General features: G+C 40.1%; 2 protein-coding genes across 2 annotated transcripts; one reads left to right on the top strand and one right to left on the bottom strand.

Annotated features, from left to right (window-relative positions):
- Positions 1-19,171: 19,171 nt before the first annotated feature.
- On the bottom strand, positions 19,172-19,811 carry LOC122033946 (chemocyanin-like). Its single transcript, XM_042593090.1, has 2 exons — positions 19,730-19,811; positions 19,172-19,563 (listed from the first exon to the last, which is right to left on the bottom strand). Exons 1-2 carry the CDS (start codon positions 19,809-19,811, stop codon positions 19,172-19,174), a joined length of 474 nt encoding a protein of 157 aa, XP_042449024.1.
- A 1,726-nt stretch (positions 19,812-21,537) lies between these two features.
- LOC122034569 (adenylate isopentenyltransferase-like) lies at positions 21,538-22,907 on the top strand. The gene has a single exon (XM_042593870.1). It carries the CDS (start codon positions 21,707-21,709, stop codon positions 22,772-22,774), a length of 1,068 nt encoding a protein of 355 aa, XP_042449804.1. The 5' UTR covers positions 21,538-21,706; the 3' UTR covers positions 22,775-22,907.
- The last annotated feature ends 691 nt before the right edge of the window (positions 22,908-23,598 follow it).

The raw sequence follows: 23,598 nt of genomic DNA, 5'->3' as shown, positions 1-23,598 counted from the left end.
ATGTCCCCAAGAGGAGCTCATAAGGATTGTCATGTTAAACCCTGCAGGTGGACTTAGTCCGACATGACGATGAAGTTGAGTGGTACTACTCTTGGAGCTAGATATTAATTAAGTGAGTTGTCAGTAACTTACTTAATTAGTGGACATTTGTTATCTTAAACACAGGGAGACTAACACACTCATGATAAGAAGGAGCCCAAAATGTAATTTGGGATTGGTGCGTTAGTTCAATAATAGTTCTCTAGTGGAATGAATTATTATTGATAAAATTAAGTTGTGTGTTCGGGGCGAGCACGGGATGCTTAATTTTATCGGGAGACCAAAACCAATTCCTCCTCTCGGTCCCTATCGTAGCCTCTAGTATATAGAGATTTATACCCACCGCATACCCACCTTCTTACCCATCCAATGGGGCCGGCCAAGCTAGCTTGGAACCCAAGCTAGGGCCGGCCAAGACCAAGTGGATGAGTCAAGTTGGTGGCCGGCCAAAGCTTGGGTCCCAAGCTTAGGTGGCCGGCCACTAGAATATTAAAAAGGATTTTTATTAAAATTATTTCTTATGTGGATATCATGATTTTAAAAGAGAGTTTAAAAATTAAAAATTTCCTTTTATAGCTTTCTACAAAAGATTAAGAGAAGAGATTAATCTCTTTCCTTATTTGTAGTTTAAAAGGATGGTTTTAATTTTTTGGTAAAAACTTTCCTTATTTGTAAATCATCTACATGTTTAAAAGAGAGTTTAAAATTTGAAATCTTTCCTTATTTGTTGATTAAAGGAGGATTTTAAATTTTAAGAAAACTTTCCTTTTTAATCATGTTCATGATTTAAAAGAGAGTTTAAAATTAAATATTCTCTTTTATAAGTTTCTACAAAAGATTAAGAAAAGATTTGATATCTTTCCTTATTTGTAGATTAAAAGAGATTTTAATTTATAGAGATAACTTTCTTTTTATCCACATGTTTAAAAGAAAGATTTTAATTTATTAAATTTCCTTTTTATAAACCAATCATGAAGGAATAAAAATTATTGGAAAATTTTTTATAAATTTCCGGAAGCAAATAAGGAAGTTTTAATTGGTGTTTAAAATTTTATTTGCTTGAAGATTTTATTTGTGTGATGGGCGGCCATTGTAATTTGAAAAGAGAAATTTTTTTTAATTAAATAAATTTTCCTTTTAAATGGCAAAAGAATTAAGAAAGTTTTTATTAAATTTTCCTTATTTGCCAAGACCAAGGATTATAAAAGAGGGGGTAGAGGAGGCTTCAAGGCTAAGGACTCTATTCTATTTTTCTCCCTCTTTTCCTTGGTGTGGTGGTCGGCCCTTCCCTTTCTCTTCTCTCCTCTTGTTGTGGCCGAAATCTATCATCTCTTGGAGCTTGAAGGATGTGTCCGGATCAAGGAAGGAGAAGAAGGAGAGAAAGCATGCATCCCTTATAGCTTGGTTGGTGGAAAATTCTTCATCCTTTGGAAGTTCTTGTGCTTGGCCGAAACTTGAAGGAAGAAGGAAGAAGGTGCCTAGGTGGTTCTCATCTTGGAAGATCGTTGCCCACACAACGTCCAAGGTTAGAAGAGGAATACGGTAGAAGATCAAGAGGTCTTTCTAAAAGGTATAACTAGTAATTTTTCTTTCCACATCATACTAGTTATTTTTGGAAATAATACTAAATACAAGAGGCATACGATTCTAGTGTTTCGAATTTGTTGTCGATATAGTGTTCTTTTATTTTTCTTTTCCTTGTGATTTGATTGTTCTTTTCGGTTGACCTAAAGTTATTTTAGGAAATTAAATATTAGCTTTCCTTAAAAGGTTTTGTCTAGTCGGTGGTGGTTGCTCTCATATCCAAGAAGGCCATGTGCCTCACCACGTCAGTACTGGGAACCAATTTTGTAAATTAATATTTAATGGAATTAATAACTTAGGTGATTTGGATCAAACGTGTTAAGTTCCGCAGGAGATCCAAGTCAAAACCTAAAAGAACAAATAGATTAAGTTTTGGATCAAACGTGTTAAGTTCCGCAGGCGATCCAAAATTTAATTTAAAAGAACACATGGTAGATAGGAAAAGGTTCAGACCTTTGTACAAAATTTTTGTACAGTGGAACCTCTAGGTTTTCCGAGTAGCAACCAACAGGAGGCTCCAGAATAGCTGACCCCTCCAAAACTAACTTACCCGGCAGGGTAATCCAAACCAAGCTACCCGGCAGGGTAATTAGAACTAATTAGAAAGGGAACAAGTTTAATTTGACCTATGGTACTGGTGAAATTTTGGATGATAATATGTTAGGGAAGTTTAGTCTATGCATGTCTAGGAAGATATGGCTTCGACCTGGTGCATTTGGCTAAGTGGAACTAACCGAAGCTACCCTTTATGGATCCTAACTAGTTAGACCAAATTTTGTATTAAGTTCAGTGGATAGGACTATTTGGAAAACCTCGAAGACATGGTTACTTTATTGATGTCCAAGTGACTCACCATAGCTCAAAAGTTTATCCAGAGAATGTCTATTTGTTGAGCCTAAAGCTAAACCTGAATTTAACACAAAGTTAAACCAAATCCTATAACTGAACACAATTCATCTCACAAAATTGTAAGATTCTCTGATTTAAAATTTAGATCAGGTGAAATGACTAAGGATTAAAAATCAAATTAAATTAAATTAATAATTAAAAATCATTTTTTAAAATTATTTAAAAAATTACTTAAAAATCATTTAAACAATTATTTAAAAAATCATTTTAAAAATTATTTAAAAAATCATTTTAAAAATTATTTCAAAAAAATTTTAAAATCATTTTAAAAATTATTTAAAAATCATTTTTAAAATTATTTTAAAAATTATATAAAAATCATTTTAAAAATTATTTAAAAACTTATATAAAAATCATTTTAAAAATTATTTTAAAAATTATTTAAAAATCATTTTAAAAATTATTTTAAAAACATTTTAAAAATTATTTAAAAATCATTTTAAAAATTATTTTAAAAAAATTATTTAAAAATTATTTAAAAAATTATTTAAAAATCATTTAAAAAATTATTTTAAAATCATTTTAAAAATTATTTTAAAATCATTTTAAAAATTATTTTAAAAATTATATTAAAATAATTTTAAAAATAATTTTAAAATCATTTTAAAAATTATTTGAAAAATTATTTAAAAATATTTTTTATTTTAAAAATTATTAAAAAATCATTTTAAAAATTATTTAAAAAATATTATTTAAAAATCATTTTAAAAATTATTTTAAAATCTTTTTTATTTTAAAAATTATTTGAAAATCATTTTAAAAATTATTTTAAAAAATTATATAAAAATCATTTAAAAAATTATTTGAAAAATTATTTAAAAATCATTTTGATAAATTATTTAAAAATCATTTTAAAAATTATTTGAAAAATTATTTAAAAATCATTTTTAAAATTATTTGAAATTCAAAACTTATTTTAAATATCAAATGCAAAGTCAACTCCATCTCACGATCACTTATAAGCTGAACGTGCGTGTTAACATAGAATGGGTGAGATGGAAAATTAGGTAAATTACTTCTTAGTTTTAAACTTATGTTTTTTATTTACTTGCTTGGACTCCTGGACCTAAAGAATTTATTAAGGCATTTATCAAGGGGGAGTGATTATTGAGTTGGTCTTAAAATTAGTTTTTTCTTTAAAATAAAAATTTGACTTGACTTTAAAATTAAAAACTATTTTTGACCTATCTTCGAAAATTTAGGTTATTTTTAACTTAGCTTTAAAATTAAAATTATTCATGACCTGACTTTTAAATTACAACTCTTCTATAATGTTTTCAAAGCTAAGCCTTTATGTAAAACCTCTTTAAGCTAAGTACTTAATCAAGTCTTCTTTAACTAAATTTAGTTAGATTATTTTCTAAACTTAGCTATTTGGCAAGATGTTTTCTCAAGGCAATCATTCTTAAGCTGAATACATAGCTAAGTATTTCAAATTTAGCTAAGTATTTTCAAATTTAGCTAAATACTTTTTCAAAAACATTTAGCTAAGTACTTTTTAAAGTTTAAAAAAAATATTAGCTAAGTATCTCTCAATGCAATTGTTTTCAAATGCTAAGTTTTGCTGAAAATGCTAAGTATCTTCCAAAGCATTTTCAAAATTTTATCAAAACAATTTTTTTTGAAAAATTAAGTCCTTTTAAGGTTAAATACTTAACAAAACTATTATCTTCATAAGTTTAGCTAAGTCTTTGATAAAATTAATTTCAAAGTAAAAATCTTAGCTAAACTAAGTCTTGATCAAATTTTGTTTTTACTAAGTTTATTAAAAGCCCTCTTTAAAAACAAAGAATTTAAAGTGTTTTGATATCACAAAAATTTGCTAAGTTACTTTTTAAAGACAAAATAACTTTATCTCAGCTAAAAGTATCTCTCAAACTAAAGGAAGAATTTTGTTTTCAAAATTTATGATAATATCCTTTGATTTCACCAAGCTAAAAGTCTTACAAGAAAATATCTCTAAGCTAAGTACTTATCAAAGTATGTTTAACCCTCTATTTTTCTATCTTTTTGAAAGATAAAATAATAATTATTTCTGAAAAGTTAAGGTTTCTCAAAACAAGCTAAGGCCTACACTCACTTTTTTATTTACTCTCTCGGATATTTTGATATATGGAAAAGGAGGAGAGTATAAAATTCAAAGAAATTCAGAGAAAGTTAAAGAAATTCAGAGAAAGTTAAAGAAATTTAAGAACAGAAATCCTTGAAAATTTTAAATTCAAGGGAACTTTTATTAAGGGGGAGCTTTTGTAAGCTTCTATTTACGGGGAGCTTTGTATGCTAAATTTATGCTTGCTTATTTCATACTTGTCTTTTCATACTTGTGCTATCATTGTCTTTTCTTTATTATCTTTTTACTTAACTTTGAAATTTCGGTTGCCATAATCAAAAAGGGGGAGATTGTTGGTGCGGGAAGCATCCGACGATCGAACCCAAGTTTTGATAATGGCAAAGGGATTCAAAGTTAGGATTCCTTATTATCTAACGTGCTTAATGTGGTTTCAGGAAATTCCTAACTGCGGTTAGGCAGGTGAAAATCCTAAGGGGTGGTAACCTTAGGTCCTAGGGGGTGGTAACCCTAGGTGAAGGAAAAATCCTAAGGGGGGGTAACCTTAGGTCCTAGGGGGTGGTAACCCTAGGTGGAGAAAAACCCTAAGGGGTGACAACCTTAGGTCCTAGGGGGCGGTAACCCTAGGTGGAGGAAAATCCTAAGGGGGGGTAACCTTAGGTCCTAGGGGGTGGTAACCCTAGGTGGAGAAAAACCCTAGGGGGCGGTAACCCTAGGTCCTAGGAGGTGGTAATCCTAGGTGAAAAGTCCAGTCGGTCTGGAGGACCGGACTAGCACCAGGTAATCTCTCATGAGGGGAGTAGGTGAGGGCGCATTCCCCGTAGAGGGAACATTAGGCGTCGGGTCGACCTAGGGTTTCCGATGGGAAATCCGAAGTCAGACCCGAACAGTCCGATGACTGTCAACCACTTAATTTGTCATGTTTATATCTGTTCTAACTTTGTCTTGCAGGGCACGGTGTTGTTTTAGGACTAACATATCTTGCAGGTACAAAAGGAACAAGTTAAGCCTCGGATAAACAGTGTCCAAGGTGCCTCCATGGAGCTTGGAGGCGCCTCGGGTGCAAGCCGAAGCCAGCTATGTAGAGGAGCTAGAGGGGCCTTTATGGGGACTGAAGGCGCCTTGGAGAGGCTTGAAGGCGCCTTCAAGTAGATGAGGTGCGACCGGATCAGTGCTGATCCACGCGGTTGACTCGGCGGGTTGGAGGCGTCTCAGATGGGCTTTAAGGCGCCTTCAGCAGTGAATAAAAGGAGGTCTTGAGCAGCAGTCTGATATATCTCCTTGAAAGTAATCCTTCTGTAGAACATCCCGAAGTGCTGCAACAACATCCCGACGACCCAGAGCTCTGAATCTGTTATTTTCCAGTGTCGTTGGTATATTTAATTTCTGTTTATTGTACTTAAACTGTAACATCTTTTCGATATTATAAGTGTTGCCCGTCGTAAACGCTCAATGAGCGTGGGCCTTGGAGTAGGAGTCGCCACAGGCTTCGAACCAAGTAAACAACCTGTGTTTGTGTGTGTGTTTGCTTTTAGTTTTCCGCTGTGTATTCCGACTCTGTTTCTAAATCGTACGAAATAGCCACGAGCGCTATTCACCCCCCTCTAGTGCTTCTCGATCCAACAGAGACTTGACTGGGAAAGCCCTAATTGGATGTTAGGCATTTAGAAAGTCCTAGTGTGGAGCTAGGCAGGGGAAAGTCCTGGTGAGGAGCCAGGCAATGGGAAAGTCCTAGTGAGGAGCTAGGCAGGAGAAAGTCCTGGTGAGGAGCCAGGAAACAGGAAAGTCCTAGTGAGGAGCTAGGTAGAAGAAAGTCCTGGTAAGCAGCCAGGCAATTGGAAAGTCCTGGTGAGGAGCCAGGCAAGTGGAAAGTCCTGGTGAGGAGCCAGGCAATTGGAAAGTTCAAGTGTGATCTTGGCAAAGGGTGTAAGTCCAAGCATGTGGTCATGGCAAGGTAAGTCCTTGTATGACTTGGCAAGGAAGACCCAACAACTAGGATGAGGTCGAAGGAAGCTCCTGAAGGCAAGACATGAAGGATGGGGAGATATCCGAGGGACGGGAGGCTGATGGAGGAGGCTAGAAGGCTAGTTTGAAGTTGGTCGGGTGTGGTCAAATGCCAGGCATGGAGATCCAACAGGTCACGGTTGACCGAGAGTTGGGTTGGAGACTTTGGACTTGAGATTGAGTCAAGTCCAAAATGGTCAATCGATTGGGCAATCGATTGAACCATGTTCCAATCGATCAGCCGATCGATTGGAGTGTGCTACGAAGGAAAAAATGGCCCAATCGATTGGTCGATCAATTGGGAGCATGAGTCGCGAGCACAGAGGCCTTCCCAATCGATCGGGCAATCGATTGGGAATCTCCAATCGATCGGTCGATTGATTGGAGCTGAGTTCTCACGCGATCGCGAGAACACAGAAAGCATCTAAATCGATTGGTGGATCGATTCAGACTGTCCCAATCGATTGGCCGATCGATTGAGATTCTACCGTTGCACAGGATGCAGGTGATGGACAGCTGTGATGGAGTGGTGCTGACGTGGCAATCGATTGGAGTTGATTTCAATCGATTGGAGGCACTGTATATAGCCTGGGAGGAGCGTTTTCTTCGCTAGTTATTTACGAACTTCTTCTGCGATCTTCAACGATTTTCACGCGAGCTTCTTCTGATCTTCACCGCTAGTTCTTGAAAGCGCTTGGGTGTATTCCCAAGGTTCAAGAGGCAACAACAAACAACAAGTAAGCAAGAAGAAGGGTGTATTTCATTTATATCTTGTATTTTCTTCTTGTGTGAGTTGTGTTGTTGGGTGTGAGTTTGTACAAGGCTTCTCTGCCTCCAGCTGCGACCGAGAAGGAGGGTTTTCTTAGTGGAGATAGCGTGTCATGTGTGGATCCTTGGATTGGTCACCTCTTTCTGAGGTGGATACAAGTAAATCTACTTGTTAGCATTGTGTGAGTCTTGTATTTTATTTTCGTTGCATATCATCATCAAGACGCAGCCGACGAGTGCACGACGAGATGTTATTCACCCCCCTCTAGCGGACACGACAGTCCCAACAGTTAGGAGACGGACTTAAGTCTCTAACCTAGTGAGTTGGCACAATTGGGATGTGTTTCGTGCATGAAAATATGAATTGGATTCATATTGCATGAAAATTAGTTTTTGATGTATATATGCCATATAAACCAATGCTAAGGATGCATTATGGTTTAGTATGGGCAGATACATCAAGAGGAAGCCAAAACTAGGACTTTAGGTCAAAGTTCAATTGAACCATTTAGATAGTTTTAAATTTTGTATCAATCTTGGGATCTGTAATAAATATATTTATATATATATATATTTTCCAAGTATAGAAGGTTAAAATAGACCTCTCCACAAAATTTGAGAATTTTTGGAGGTCTGTGGTATTTTTGACGCATTTCTGAAAATGGATAAAAAAAAAGATTGATTTTTGCCCAAAAAGAGTACCGGTCGACTGGTACAGTTACCAGTCGACTAGTAACAGTGTTTTTGAGCACAGAAGGTATCTGTGGGCTCAATTTGACGAGTACAGTCGACTGGTACTTATATCAGTCGACTCGTAACACTGTTCATGAGCACAGAATGTCTCTGTAAGCTCGTTTTGATGATGGCAGTCGACTGGTACTTATGGCAGTCGACTGATACAATCTGAAAATATTTTTTAGCATTATAAAATGACCAAAAGAGTAGTGAACATGTATGTAATTTTATGGGGATTAATACATAATATTTATGGTCATTAGAAGTCAAAGAGTCCAATAATTGGGATATTATTGGAGCTCTTTTTGATGTATGACAAAGGAGGAGAAGTTTAGATTTAAGTGAGAAACCTACACACATTTTCAAGAAATCCTAGCTCAAGGGAGAGCTTAGGTGAAAGAGGAGCGATTGCTCATTTATTTGCAAAGGGGGAGAAGTTTGCCTTTGCGGGAGAGCTTAGATGAAGGGGGAGCCTAGGATTAGGTTCCATGATTTATGCATGTGTAGATTGCATGTTTATTTGCATTATTATTGCTATATTGTTTCCCTAACTTAAATAGGTTGCCAAACATCAAAAATGAGGAGATTGTTGGAGCAATATAGTAACCCTAGGTTTTGATGTTTGGGAAAGGTTTAAGTTAGGTTTATTGTTGTATTTGATATGCATTGTGAGTGTACAAGATACAGGTACAACAAGGAAAGTCTGAGTGTTATCTTGACAAACGAGGAAAGTCCAAGGATGAGTCTTGGCGGTGTAAGTCCAAGCATGTAGTCTTGGCAACGTAAGTCCAACTATGACTTGGCAATGGATGAAATCCCGGAGGCGCGACCTCTTGGCAAAAGAAGACCCAACAACAATGACAAGGTCGATGGAAGCTCCAGAAGGCAAGACGTGAAGGATGGGGAGGCATCCGAGGGACGCAAGGCTGATGGAGGAGGCTAGAAGGCTAGGTCTAGGTTGGTCGGGCGAGGACGAGTGTTGAGTGAATGTACTTGGTGTTGGGGCAATATCCCTCAGGTCAAGGGTGACCTGGTTAACCAAGCTGAGTCTTGGTTAGGGTTTAGATGTTTGACAATAAGACATCAATCGAAGAAGAGTCAAGTAGGTCAAGGTTGACCGGATACTTGACTGGGAAGTCCTAACTGGCATGTTAGGCAGAAGGAAGTCCTAGTGAGTGAAGCTAGGCAGAAGGAAATCCTGGTGAGTGAAGCCAGGTGAAAGTCCTAGTGAGTGAAGCTAGGCAGAAGGAAATCCTGGTGAGTGAAGCCAGGTGAAAGTCCTAGTGAGTGAAGCTAGGCGGAAGGAAATCCTGGTGAGCCAGGTGAAAGTCCTAGTGAGTGAAGCTAGGGAAGGAAATCACGGTGAGTGAAGCGGTGAAAGTCCTAGTGAGTGAAGCTAGGCGTATGAAACCCTAGTGAGTGAAGCTAGGTGAAAGTCCTAGTGAGTGAAGCTAGGCAGAAGGAAATCCTGGTGAGTGAAGCCAGGTGAAAGTCCTAGTGAGTGAAGCTAGGCAGAAGGAAATCCTGGTGAGTGAAGCCAGGTGAAAGTCCTAGTGAGTGAAGCTAGGCAGAAGGAAATCCTGGTGAGTGAAGCCAGGTGAAAGTCCTAGTGAGTGAAGCTAGGCAGAATGAAAACCCTAGTGAGTGAAGCTAGGTGAAAGTCCTAGTGAGTGAAGCTAGGTAAAAGTCCTGGTGAGTGAAGCCAGGCAAGGAAGGAAATCCAGATGGATCAAGGATGATCGGACATCTGGTGTTGGGAAGTCCAAGTAGGTCAAAGGGACTGACTGGATACTTGGCAAGGAAGGAAATCCAGATGGATCAAGGATGATCGGACATCTGGTGTTGGGAAGTCAAGTAGGTCAAAGGGATCCTGGTGATGGCAAGGAAGAAATCCAGATGGATCAAGGATGATCGGACATCCGGTGTTGGGAAGTCCAAGTAGGTCAAAGGGATTGACCGGATACTTGGCAAGAGGAAGTCCGGATGGGTCAAGGTTGACCGACATCTAGTGGAAGTCCAAGTAGGTCAATAGAGTGACCGGATACTGCACGACGAGTAAAAGTCCAAGTGGGTCAGGATTGACCGGACACTTGGTGGGGAGTCCTAGCGGGTCAAGGGAGTGACCGGATGCGAGGCATGATGTACCAACAGTCAAGGTTGACCGGATGTTGGTGAGGAGGTTTGGGACTTGGTTTTGGGCAAAATCCAAGTCTGGATCACTGGATCGATTGGATATACTGGATCGATCAGCCGATCGATCCAGACGTTAGTTACCGCGTACAGTAGGATCCTGAATCGATCACTGGATCGATTGCCTAACCGGGATCGATCAGCCGATCGATCCAAATTAGCCTCCGTGCACAGTAGCACGCTGGATCGATCCGTGGATCGATCAGAGGCCTAGTACTAGCTGAAAACACTTTAGTTCGGCTCCAGATGACGGCGGGGTAAAGCCGCAGGCGAGCGTGGTCTTCGGCAGAACTTTAACGACAACTTCTCAGATTCTCGCCAGCTCCTCCACAGCACTCACAAAGCTCAGATCGCCAGTTCTTGAAGGATCTTGGAAGCTCTCCAAGTCAAGAGGCGGATCAAAGCCAAGAAGAGAAGCTAGGGTTAGGGTTTGTACTCATTGTAAGGCTTGTAAGCTTGTATTTCTTGTATCCTTTCCCTCTCTTCTTGTATTGAGTCTTGTAGGGCTTCTCCGCCCTTGGTAGTTACCACAAAGGAGGTTTTATTTAGTGGAGGGTGTGTGCGTTGGTGTGGATCCTTGGATTAGTCACCTCTTGTGAGGTGGATACCAAGTAAAATCCTAGTGTTAGCGTTTTATGTTTGTTTCTGTATTTTCCGCTGCACATCCAAGAAGAAACAAGCAACGCCGAGCACCAAGCGAACGCGACGAGCTATTCACCCCCCCTCTAGCTACTTTTGGTCCTAACAAGTGGTATCAGAGCGAGGCCGCTCTTCACCGGAATCATCGCCGGAAGGGTCAAGCATAACAAGAAAAGCTAGAGGGTGAAGAAGTTGGAGCAAATTCTTCAAGTTCAAGACTTTATCAAGCTCAACTTCAAGATGCAATTCCAAGATGGACTTGGATTTGACACGAGGGTGGCTCCACCATACACCTCCATGAGCTTCGATTCTTGGAAATCAAGAATCGAAAACTTTCTTATGATGGAGATAGAGCAATGGTTTGCTCTTACGGAAGGCTTCGAAGCTCCAACAAATTCCAAGGGCAAAGTTCTAAAGAAAAGCAAATGGAGCCTGGAGCAAGTCCAAAGGTGCGAGGCCAATGACAAAGTGACCAAGCTTTTGGTCAATCTATTGCCAAGCACCATCCTTTGCAAAATTGGAGAATTTGAAGATGCAAGGGAATTATGGAGCAAATTGGCCAAGCTTCATGAAGAGATCCCCTCCACTGTACCAAATCAAGAGGAATCCAAAGAGGGCGACTCATTGGAGCAAGACCAAGAGGAGGACTCCGAGGTTGAGAGATGCTCAACCTCCGAAGAAGAGGAAATCCAAGAAGCTTCATCCTCAAGGGAATGCAACGAAGGGAACAAGGAGGGAGCATACTCCTTGTTTCACATTCAAGATGATGAAGCCTCCACCTCTAGGATTGAGGGGGAGCAACCCTTGGTGACACCGGATCAAGAAGAAGGAGAAGCTTCTACATCCGGGTCAAGAGAAGAAGAGGAGGAAGAAGTTTCTACCTCCACAAGTCAAGAAAGATCAAATGGAGAAGCTTCTACATCCGGAACAAGTGCCACCCCTACACAAAAAGGTATAAATATTTCAATTAATAATAAAAATCATATTATATGCTTTGAATGTAGGGAACATGGGCACTACAAAAGCAAGTGCCCTAAATTAGCCAAGAAGAAGGGCCAAGTGGCACAAAGGGGCAAGGTGAAGCCCAAGGAGACCATCCCCAACACAAAGAAGAGCAAGGAGCATATCATATGTTTCTCTTGCAATCAAAAGGGGCATTACCGTAGTCAATGCCCCAAGGGGAAGAAGATGGTCAAGGCTCAAGGAGGCACTAATCAAGGGGGAGCCTCCAAGGTAAAGAAGAAGGTATCATTTATTGAGCCTACCCCTTTACGTTATGGTAAAAAGCATGCTAGGTCAAATTTATATCATTTCAATGCTATTTACCATGAACATAGGAAGCATGATAGCATTAAGGAAAAACATGTAGCTCTTCATGCTAAGACTACTACACCTAAGGTTAGGAATGTAGGTAAAAGTCTAGGCAATAACTCTAAGGATTTTAGATACAAGCCTAGAAACCAAAATGCTCATGGACTTAATGAAAAACCAAATTCTAAGGATTTAATGATAGAAAATCAAGTCTTGAGATCAAGACTTGATAAAATGGAAAAGACCCTAAAAAGGATGGAAAATATCCTAAAAGGGCAAAATGAGCAAAACCTAGGGCTAGGAAAGTCAAAGCCATCAAATAGCCATAGAGGTTTGGGATACAAACCAAAGGCTAAGAAGGATGTGCCTAGTTATCATAGGGTTCCATACAGTTATGGAACAAACCCTAGGTTTAGTGGTCAAGTCAAGAATACTAGGGAAGTCATCCCTAAGAGTATTTTTGCAACCAAAGTGACGAAGACTTCTAAGAAGTCTAAGAAAGTCACTAACAAAGTCACAAGGGAGGCTATCCCTAGAGTTGACCTAGAAAATGTGACCAAGGCTTCTAAGAAGCCCAACAAGGTCACTAGGAAGGTATCTAGGGAAGTTATCCCTAGTGAGTACCTAGAGCATCCAAGGAGCACCAATAGGTGTTGGGTTCCTAGGAGCATTTTCTCTACCCCATAAATGGGTTAGAGAGTGTCAACTCCGATTAGAAGGGTAGTTAACCCAACTTTGAGGAAATTGACACTCAAGGAGCATTTTCAAGGTTTTTGTTAACCTTTGAAAATGAAATGGAACTATTATTTACTCCTTGAAAGAGTAAAATGTGCCTAGTGGTGAAAAGTTGATTTTAATCTTAAAAGGCACATATTGGGAAATTCATAAGAGCTACCAAGTTGGGATTTTGGTATGTTCTTAGGAAATTTAAGGCAATCCGGGCCTTAACTTTAAAGTGCTACTCTTGTGGAAAAATGAAATATGCCAACATTTGAGGAATATGCTTAATTTCAATTGGCATAAATTAATCAAGGGAATTAGAAATGCCAATTTAGGTTTTGGCGTTTTCGTGACGCACTTAAGGGCAATCTAGGATTAAGTTGTAAGTTTAGCTAAGGTTTTAAGGATACTTAGATAGGTAATCTAGGTATATTTTATTTATGCTAAACCTTGCCATGATTGTTTGCTCATAATATGCCATGACATCATATTTTATCTTATGTGTATTTTGCATTCATGACTTATTATGAAAAATACAAGAATACCATGTCATGACATTCATACATCATGTAGTTATAGGATATTTTCTTTTGAAAATTATTTCCTTTTGATGTATGCCATAACATTATCATGCATTAGTTTAATTCCTTGTAATTAAGGATAAATGGCATTTAACAACACTTATTAACAAGTGACATCCTAGGTGGATGTCTAATATCTTTGAAATGTCTAGATAGATATGCATGATCCCTAGATTAGGGCAAAACCAAAATCTACATCTCACAAAGACTATAAGGTGACTTGTATGTGCTTTAGTGCACATTAGATACAAGTGAGATGTTAGGATGATGAACAAAGCTCAAGATGTTGATTTAGTGCATTCATTTGAGTTTTTAAGTTCATCAAAACACATAGTTATGTGGTTTCCCATCATTGGGAAAGCTAATGTACAAGTCATGTGCATTAAGCCCAAGGAATATGGTGGGATATTGGTTTTGAAAAAGTTTTTAAAAAAAGATTTTGGAAAACCTTGGTGAAGGCTATCTTTTGATAGTAATCACCATTGAATAGTTAGACACAAACTTGAAGAAAACACTAAAGTTTTTGCAAGTTTTCAAGTTTGTGTCAATCTTTGAAAATATGATGTATTTTCATAGAAAACTATTTTTCCTTGATAATATATACCCTAAACAATGTCTACACAAAATTTCATAATTTTTAGATTTTTGTAGAATTTTCTAGGGGTTTCTGAAGTTGACTGAAATGGAATTTCAGCAACTATCAGAGCTCCGATCGATCCATGGATCGATTGGAGTGCCTGAATCGATCCATGGATCGATTCAGAAGGCAAATTCCCGAAGCAGAAGCTCACTGGATCGATCAGCCGATCGATCCAGGTAGTCTGAATCGATCAGTGGATCGATTCAGAAAGGTTCAATCGATTGGAACCCAACTCCAATCGATCCAAGTTGCTGATTTTGGCTGGGAAAGCCTGATTTCAGCACTTTGAACCTATTTTTAGTCTAGGTACTCATTCCAAACCCTTAAAATACATTTGTATACATAAAAAGGGTGTTTTCGTGTTGAAAACAAGGATGGAATGGTAAAGGAAGGCTAAGTTGAAGTTTAGGTTGAGGTTTGTTTCAAATTTTGAACATTTGAACCTCAAAACTTCTAAATCTGGGTTTCCTAAAGGTTTAGGGATTCCAAGTCATTGTTGGTGCAATGACAGAAGTTTCCACCATGTCTTTAGGGGGAGGGACTCTTTAAAGACATGAAAATTATTTTTCATGAACCTTGGAAGGTGGTTAACCTTCTGTTGTGAACTTGCTCAAGGTTGAGCATTTAAACTTGAAATGGGGATAAATGGGGAGTGGATATCCTCATCATTTCAAGTGGGAACTCAAGATGTTAGAAAATGCTCAAGGTTGGGTATTTGTCTACATTGAGGAAGAAGTTAAGGATAAATGAAGGGTATGGGACCTTCAATATTGAGTTGATCACAATGAGTAAAAGTGTGATTACGATGAGCAACTCTTCAGGGGGAGAGTCTTCAACAAATGGAGTTGTTGAAGTGTGCCCAAAATTGGAGCATAGGTTGATGTGTGTCCAAAGACGGGTTGATGTTTTTTGTAGGGGGTTGATGTGTGCCAATAGGGGGAGAATGAAAGGAAGTAAGTTAGGTTTTCATTACCTAGAGGGAGTTTGCCCTCTTAGGGGGAGAATGGAAAGCTTAATTTATGGGTTCATTACCTAGTGGCATGAAGAAGGAGGCTATAGGATTAGCCTAACTTACATGTGGGATTGTAAGTGTTATTGTGGTATTGTCAAACATCAAAAGGGGAGATTGTTGGGGCAATATCCTCGGTCAAGGTGACTGGTTAACCAAGCCGAGTCTTGGTTAGGGTTTAGATGTTTGACAATAAGACATCAATCGAAGAAGAGTCAAGTAGGTCAAGGTTGACGCCGGAGACAATCGAAGTCCTAGTGAGTGAAGTTAGGCGGAAGGAAGTCCTGAAGGAGTGAACTCTAAGTAAATTGGAAAAGTCCTAGTGAGTGAAGCTAGGCGGGAAAGTCCTAGTGAGTGAAGCTAGGCCCGAGTGAGTGAAGCTAGGTGGTAAAAGTCCTAGTGAGTGAAGCTAAAGTCTAGTGAGTGAAGCTAGGTGGTGAAAGTCCTAGTGAGTGAAGCTAGGCTCTAGTGAGTAAAACTAGGTGGTGAAAGTCCTGGTGAGTGAAGTCAGTCAGTGAAAGTCCTAGTGAGTGAAATGAAACCCTAGTGAGTGAAGCTAGGTCCTAGTGAGTGAAGCTAGGAGAATGAGGAGTGAAGCGTGTGAGTCTAAGTGAAGCTGGCGAAGGAAATGGTGAGTGAAGCCGGTGAAAGTCCTAGTGAGTGAAGCTAGGCGAAGGAAATCCGTGAAGCAGTGAAAGTCCTAGTGAGTGAAGCTAGGCGAATGAAAACCCTAGTGAGTGAAGCTGGGTGAAAGTCCTAGTGAGTGAAGCTAGGTAAAAGTCCCGGTGAGTGAAGCCGGCAAGGGAAAATCCGGATGGATCAAGGATGATCGGACATCCGTGTTGGGAAGTCCAAGTAGGTCAAAGGACCGACCGGATACTTGGCAAGGAAGGAAATCAGATGGATCAAGGATGATCGGACATCGTGTTGGGAAGTCCAAGTAGGTCAAAGGATGGATACTTGGCAAGGAAGGAAATCCAGGATCAAGGATGATCGGACATCTGGTGTTGGGAAGTCCAAGTAGGTCAAAGGATTGACTGGATACTTGGCAAGGAAGGAAGTCCAGATGGGTCAAGGTTCACCAGACATCTGGTGGAAGTCCAAGTAGGTCAATGGAGTGACCGGATACTTGGCACGACGAGTAAAAGTCCAAGTGGGTCAAAGGGATTGACCGAACACTTGGTGGGGAGTCCTAGCAGGTCAAGGGAGTGACCAGATGCGAGGCATGATGTACCAACAGGTCAAGGTTGACCGGATGTTGGTTAGGGAGGTTTGGGACTTGGTTTTGGGCAAAAACCAAGTGCTGGATCGATCCATTGATCGATTCAGGCTGTGGATCGATCAGTAGATCGATCCAGATTCTTCCCAGCGAACAGAAAGCTTCTGGATCGATCCGTGGATCGATCCAGAGGTCCCGATCGATCAGCCGATCGATCGGGACGATGCTGCTTCGCGCGATAAGCGCTGGATCGATCCGTGGATCGATCCAGGCGCGTTTCCTGAGCACAGAGGCGCTCTGGATCGATCCGTGGATCGATCCAAAGCCTCCCCGATCGATTCGGAACATTCGAATCGATCGGGATCCGACCGTTGCGTCGGGTTTAAAGCCGCAGGCGAGCGTGGTCTTCGGCAGAACTTTAACGACAACTTCTCAGATTCTCGCCAGCTCCTCCACAGCACTCACAAAGCTCAGATCGCCAGTTCTTGAAGGATCTTGGAAGCTCTCCAAGTCAAGAGGCGGATCAAAGCCAAGAAGAGAAGCTAGGGTTAGGGTTTGTACTCATTGTAAGGCTTGTAAGCTTGTATTTCTTGTATCCTTTCCCTCTCTTCTTGTATTGAGTCTTGTAGGGCTTCTCCGCCCTTGGTAGTTACCACAAAGGAGGTTTTATTTAGTGGAGGGTGTGTGCGTTGGTGTGGATCCTTGGATTAGTCACCTCTTGTGAGGTGGATACCAAGTAAAATCCTAGTGTTAGCGTTTTATGTTTGTTTCTGTATTTTCCGCTGCACATCCAAGAAGAAACAAGCAACGCCAAGCAACGAAGCGCACCAAGCGAACGCGACGAGCTATTCACCCCCCCCTCTAGCTACTTTTGGTCCTAACACTTGGGATAAAATTTCAATGTGTACTGTAGCAGTACTACAACGTCACTGTAGCAGTATTGTAGCGTTATTATAGCCGTACTGTAGCAGTTGACTGGTGTTTTCATCAGTTGACTGGTAGCCGACCGTTGGCTCGTAACGGTCGAATTTAACTTAGGACCAGTCGACTGGTGGTTTTATCAGTCGACTGGTGGTGGGAAAACAGCTTGGTGTTTTCCTCCCAAGTTCTATTTAATAGAGCTTTGGGTGCTTATGTATGGTTGACGAAATTAGTGGTGGTTAACCCTAATTAGAATCTCCAAGTGCCCAAGTGATCTAGCGTGCTTGTATGAGGTTGTGATGAGGTTTCTCCACCCATAAGGAGCTACACGAGCTAGCCGGAAGTTCTCCGAGGAATCATCCACCGACGGATCAGGATCGTCCACCTTACGGACAACCGTGGAGTAGGAGCTTTATCTCCGAACCACGTTAAATCAACGTGTTAGGTTTGCTTCATATTGTTAGTATTTATTTTTGTATTCCGCTGTGCGTACTAACCATTGTAGGAAGCGACATTTTGGGTGAGACACTATTCACCCCTCTCTAGAGGATGTCAAGGTCCCAACAAAAATTTCTCAATATCTCCATTTCTGTGGGTACGAAGTTTCTAACCCAGATTCTAGCTTGTTTTTTAAATGTAAAGGAGACTTGCATGTGGTTGTTCTTTGATATGTAGATGACATGGTAATAACTGGAAACAATGAAAGAGAGATTAAGAAGCTACAAGATGAACTCTCTGTTCGCTTTGACATGAAAAGTTTGGGAGAACTTCGTCACTTTATTGGCCTAGAAGTGGAAAATAGAGAAGATGGTATTTTTGTGTCTCAAAAAGGTTATGCCATGAAGTTGGTTGAGAGGTTTGGTCAGAAGAAAAGTAAAACTAGAATGACCCACTTGATTTAGAAACAAAACTCAGACGTGAAGAAGGTTCTCTTCTCCTAGATGCTCGGCCATATCGTGCACTTGTTGGTAGTCTCTTGTATCTGACCATTACAAGGCTGGATATCTCCTTTTCTATTGGACTTATCAGCAGATTTCTTTCTTCTCCGAGGAAGGGTTACTTAGAAGCTGCAAAGAAGATTCTGAAGTATGTAAATGCAACTCAAGATATGAGACTTCTCTTTAAGAAGAATGCTGAGTTTTTATTGATTGGGTATACGGATGCAAATTTTGGAGGTGACTTAGATGATCGAAGGTCTACTTCAGGCTATGTTTTCTTTTGTGGTGGTACTGTAGTTTCTTGGTAGAGTAAAAAACAAGTTTCTGTTTCTCTCTCAACTACTGAGGCTGAATACAAAGCGGCTGCTCTTGCTACACAAGAAGGTGTTTGGCTTCATAGACTCATGGAAAACTTGCACTTACCCATTGTCAAGCCAACTGCGATCTTTGGGGATAACCATAGTGCTATAAAGCTGGCAATGAATCCCGTATGTCATATGAGAACAAAACATATCGAGTTGGAGCATCACTTTATTCGAGAAAAGGTTCTTGACAGAACAATCTCAACATTAGAAGTACGGAATCAGGAGAATATTACTGATATCTTCACAAAGATACTTCCTAGAGTTGCATTTGAGTCTTTCTACAAAAGACTTGGATTGGTTTCAAAAATCACTTTAAAAGGGGAGTGTTAAGTTATTAAACCTGATTTTTATTAGAAATGATTATTATTAGCTGTCAAATATTATTAGGCTCTCTTTTCAAAAAATGTACTTAGTTTTTCAAGATAAGACTTGTTCTCTTTTTATGCTTCATGGGTGTAATTCAGGAGGTGGGGTTTTTTTTAAGAGTTTTTCACATTAGTAAAATTCCTCTGTTTGCTGTACATTTTTTTGTTATGTTTTCTGTTTCTTGGTTGTTTCCTCAAGTTTGGTTCTAGATCTTGGGTCAGCAGGAATTTGCTTTACAGCTATTTTTGTTTCACACTGCCCAGGCTGGGGTGGCGGAGAGGAGTTGGATGACAGAGGCTGAGTCTGAGTATCCTTGGAAGACCGGGTGGTGGTCTGGGGCAGCAGAGCCGGACTCTCGAGGATCCGGATGTCGAACTTTTGGCCGCGGAGGCAGTGGTCGGGGAAGCCACAGATGAAGTAGAGGTGGGCCCTCTTCACCGAGATGAACTTGTCCAAACCGGTTTGGTAGATACGGATCGGTCTGCTGGAGCTGCAGCTGCGGAAATCATCCAGGCTCACCACCATCCCATTCACCCGCTCCTTGTCATACTCGAATACTGATCAAACAAGAACAAAAACGATAAGCTAGCTAGCTAGAAACATCAGAATATAATTCATGAAATCGATCGACGACACCAAAATATAATTAAAAAAAAAAGAATGGATCGAGGAAGAAATCATCAATCATTTATATAAAAGCAATCGATCATGATCATATAATACCGATAGTGTCTCCTACATGGAGAGTCTTAATTGGAAGCAGTCCACTCAGTGTAGTTGACGTACTGCTTCCACCCTTGCTCATCTCCAACTTGGCAAACCGCTGCCTCGGACACGCACAAAACGCACACAAACACAGCCATCAGAAACCCTACCTTCCCCATGCATGGCCATAAACCCTAAGAAGGAGATAAACACCACGACGGTGACAACAAACGTCTTCTTATATATTGGTTGTTCTTCACCAACTCTGTTCTCTTTCTACTGTACCCTCTCAGTATATATATAGGGAGGCACGGCCACATGGAAACCTGCCATGTATTTTTCTCGTGATCGAGTTGCATGCATGGCTATCGAGCGTCCATTGAGCTCGATGGATGGCTGGATTTCTTGGGTTCGAATTCATGAATTCATGAATCATGACCACTCCTGTGCTTCCAAAGGTATGTAGTTGCCATGGAGGGGCTTATCAAAATGCAGTAGACTTTAAATTAAAATGTCTCTATTTTCCACAATTTGATTAACATGAAATTAAGTACCTTTTTCAAAAAAAAAAAAAATTGTTGTCAAAATATCCCTCTCTCTATATATATAAAAGAAGAAGGTACATATACTTTAAATTATTAGATCAATTAGTTATTTGGATGCATATTTAAAATTGTTATTTTATTATAATTTAGTCATTTGGTGGTTGGGTGCTAGCCTTAAAAAACAAAGATTTATAGGTTTGCATGATCAGTAGTACTGGTCTTTGTTGTGCGTGTTTATGCTTTTACAGAAAGAAAAACCGAGCAATTTCCCTTTATTGATAAATATAATTCACAAGATTTTCTCGTGAATATTGTTTATAAAAAATTTATAATCTCAGTTTATAAATATCAGACACATGTATAAGTTCTTATATGAGCCTTAAAAGACTTAGTCTGTTTAGAGTTGCATGAAAACATTTTAAAATTTTCTCTAATAGATGCTAATAAATTAAATTTTTATAAGGGCTTGAATAATTAAGTTTGGAGAGTAGTAAATTTACTGTAAAATATCCCAATTAAGTGGGATGGTGAAGAGATTTATCCCTATCTCTTACCAAGGGAAATATTAATTCTATTGGAACCCGATAAGTATTAGATGGTAGATTATGAATGTGCATGGTATATTAAAATCGTGTCAAATGAATTATTAATATTATTTTCTTTATTTCTATTGCATACTCACGATACAAACAACACTAGCTAGGAACTAGGACAATTGACTATTTTGATTTTTTGTGTTTAAGTTAAAAAAAATAATGTAAATTAATTGGTTATTTACCTCCTACCCTCTAATCGGTCAAGCAAGCCATCAATGATTCTACACTTCACTCCATTTCCAAAAAGGATATTATTTTTGTAACCATCACGAATGTCCTTCCCATCATCATATAATATATATATTTTAACATTGACAACCAATTGTGAGATGAGGACCCTAGTGAACAGACTGATCAGCTCGGTCGATCGACTGAGTCTTTTCATATATGCCCAGTGGAGCATATATATATATATATATATATATATATATATATATATATATATATATATATATATATATATATATATTTATTGGCATAGGCTCAGATCAGACCAGCTGAGTTTGATCTGGATGCAATTTGGTCCAGATCAATCTGAACCATGCATGCTGAACTGATCAGTTGGCTGAGCTGAATGATCTCCTGCAGCTCTATATTATATGACATACCAAATAAATAACTGATGAATAAGGCAATGATTAAATTAATTAAAGGAAGGATCGAAGCTCTATATTAAATTTATTATTTTATATTTATTTGTAAGTGACTATTTTAGCGATCGATTCGAATCTAAGCTCAAGGTCACATGGTTTGAACTTTGAAGGAAATTAAGTAGTGGTTACGCCACTTCTCTTCTTCCTTCCATTCCTCGATCGCTCTTCTTAACAGCTCAAGCTGCTTCTTTTTGTTGATATATGAGAATTATACTCCACGGAGCTGTCAGCGTTCGCTGGGCCTCTCCACTCTGTCGTCGTGCTCTTGTTGTCGTGCCGCCGCCGAGCAGCTGCCCCGGCCGTCACCTCGTCGTGCGCCGGAGCCCTTGTCGCCCCGGACGTCACTGTGTTGGAGGCAACGGTGATAGGACGGAGGAGAGCGTGGTGGTGGTCATGGGTGCTACCGGCACTGGGAAGTCGAAACTAGCTGTGGAGCTGGCCATCGAGTTCGCCGGCGAGGTGGTGAACTCTGATAAGATTCAGGTCTACCAGGGGCTCGACGTCGCGACTAACAAGATGCCCGTGGACGAGCGACGCGGCGTGGCGCACCATTTGTTGGGGGAGCTCGACCCAGAGGAAGGCGAGCTCGCGCCCGCAGCTTACCGGGAGTTGGCGGCGGGGGCCATCGCCGGTATCGCTGACCGCGGCCTACTTCCGGTGGTGGCCGGCGGGTCGAACTCCTTCATCCATGCGGCCTTGGCTGGGAGCTTTGACCCGAGGCGGAGCCCGTTCGAGGCGGCCTGGGGGAAGCGGACGGGAAGGGAGGCGGCGCTGCGGTACCGTTGCTGCTTTCTGTGGGTAAACGTGGACGTCGCCGAGCTGGAAGAGCAGCTCGACCGGCGTGTGGGCGAGATGGTGGCGGGAGGAATGGTGGAGGAGCTGGGTCGGTACTTGGTCGAAGAGGCGGCGGCGGAGAAAGGCGAGTCGAGGCATCCGGGGCTAAGCAAGGCGATCGGGGTGGCTGAGTTCCGGGAATACTTCCGGGGGAAGAGTCAGGGGACGGTGGCGGCGTACGAGGCGGCCGTCGCGGCCATCAAGGCAAACACGCGGCGACTCGCGAAGGAGCAAGTGCGGAAGATGGAGCGACTGAGGTGGATGGGGTGGCCACTGCAGAAGCTCGACGCTACAGCAGCGGTGGCAGCTCGATTAGTGGGGTGCGTGGCGGAATCAGAGGCCGCGTGGGAGAGGGACGTGGCAGGGCCCGGTGCCGCAGAGGTGGAGCATTTCCTAAACGACGCCAAGGCCAAGCTACACGCATTTACAATTTGAATCATCATTAAGTTTGGCTTGTCAATCAACAGTAGTTATATTGTGATAATTAAATTTGTTTGTTTACTTAATTAGTAATTTAGATTATTTGCACCATTGAGGTAAACAAATAATCTGAATCATTGTTTGTTTACAATTTGAATCATATATTGGGGTTTATTAATTCTCCGACTAATTAAGTGTGATTACATTGATTATTTTATATAAATAGGGCATCACCACAAGCCATGGTAAAAGGAAGCTGCTGACACTATTCTACTTCATCTATTTCATATATATATATATTTTTTTAAAACTCGACACTGATTTGACAGGAGTCATGTTGGCCCGTTGACGGATGTTATGTTCATGCACAAAAGCTGTTCGATCGGATAGAGGGAAGCTCTATGGGATTCAGACATACTTGTTGGAAGGATGTGGTTTAGCAATGGAATAATAATACCCAATTGACATCATCACAATGACACTGTTTGTGGGAACTCGAGCGAGGACGTTGCCAAAAACGTTAAGAATTCTCGAACGCCATCTCTTGGTGGCCGGCGATAACGAGGGGCCAACGTTACGTTGTATTTCTGCCACTGGAACAAAAAAAAAAAAAACAAATAAGACAGCACCGAGTATAACAGATTCGGACTTGGAGAACTACTTGCACTCATGCAGCCACTGACATAGCTAAGATTTTTAATTTTTAAAAAATTAATATAATATTAAATTGAATTATTTAATTTTAAAAACTTGAAAATACTTTAAATATAAGATGATTTTTTTAAAAAAAATTCAAACAGTATTGACCTATTTTCACAATCCAAAGTCTAAATTTCTAA

This window comes from Zingiber officinale, chromosome 11B (genome assembly GCF_018446385.1).
Source record: "Zingiber officinale cultivar Zhangliang chromosome 11B, Zo_v1.1, whole genome shotgun sequence".
NCBI lineage: Eukaryota > Viridiplantae > Streptophyta > Magnoliopsida > Zingiberales > Zingiberaceae > Zingiber > Zingiber officinale.
Note: the sequence above shows the minus strand (reverse complement) of the source record. Positions and strands in the feature narration are given on the sequence as shown.

Excerpts from the sequence above, each read along its gene's own strand:
- LOC122033946 (XM_042593090.1), bottom strand. The coding sequence starts at position 19,811 with ATGAGCAAGGGTGGAAGCAGTACGTCAACTACACTGAGTGGACTGCTT. Across the intron at positions 19,564-19,729 it reads CCATGTAGGAGACACTATCG|TATTCGAGTATGACAAGGAG; the intron begins GTATTATATGAT and ends TTGTTTGATCAG.
- LOC122034569 (XM_042593870.1), top strand. The coding sequence starts at position 21,707 with ATGAGAATTATACTCCACGGAGCTGTCAGCGTTCGCTGGGCCTCTCCA.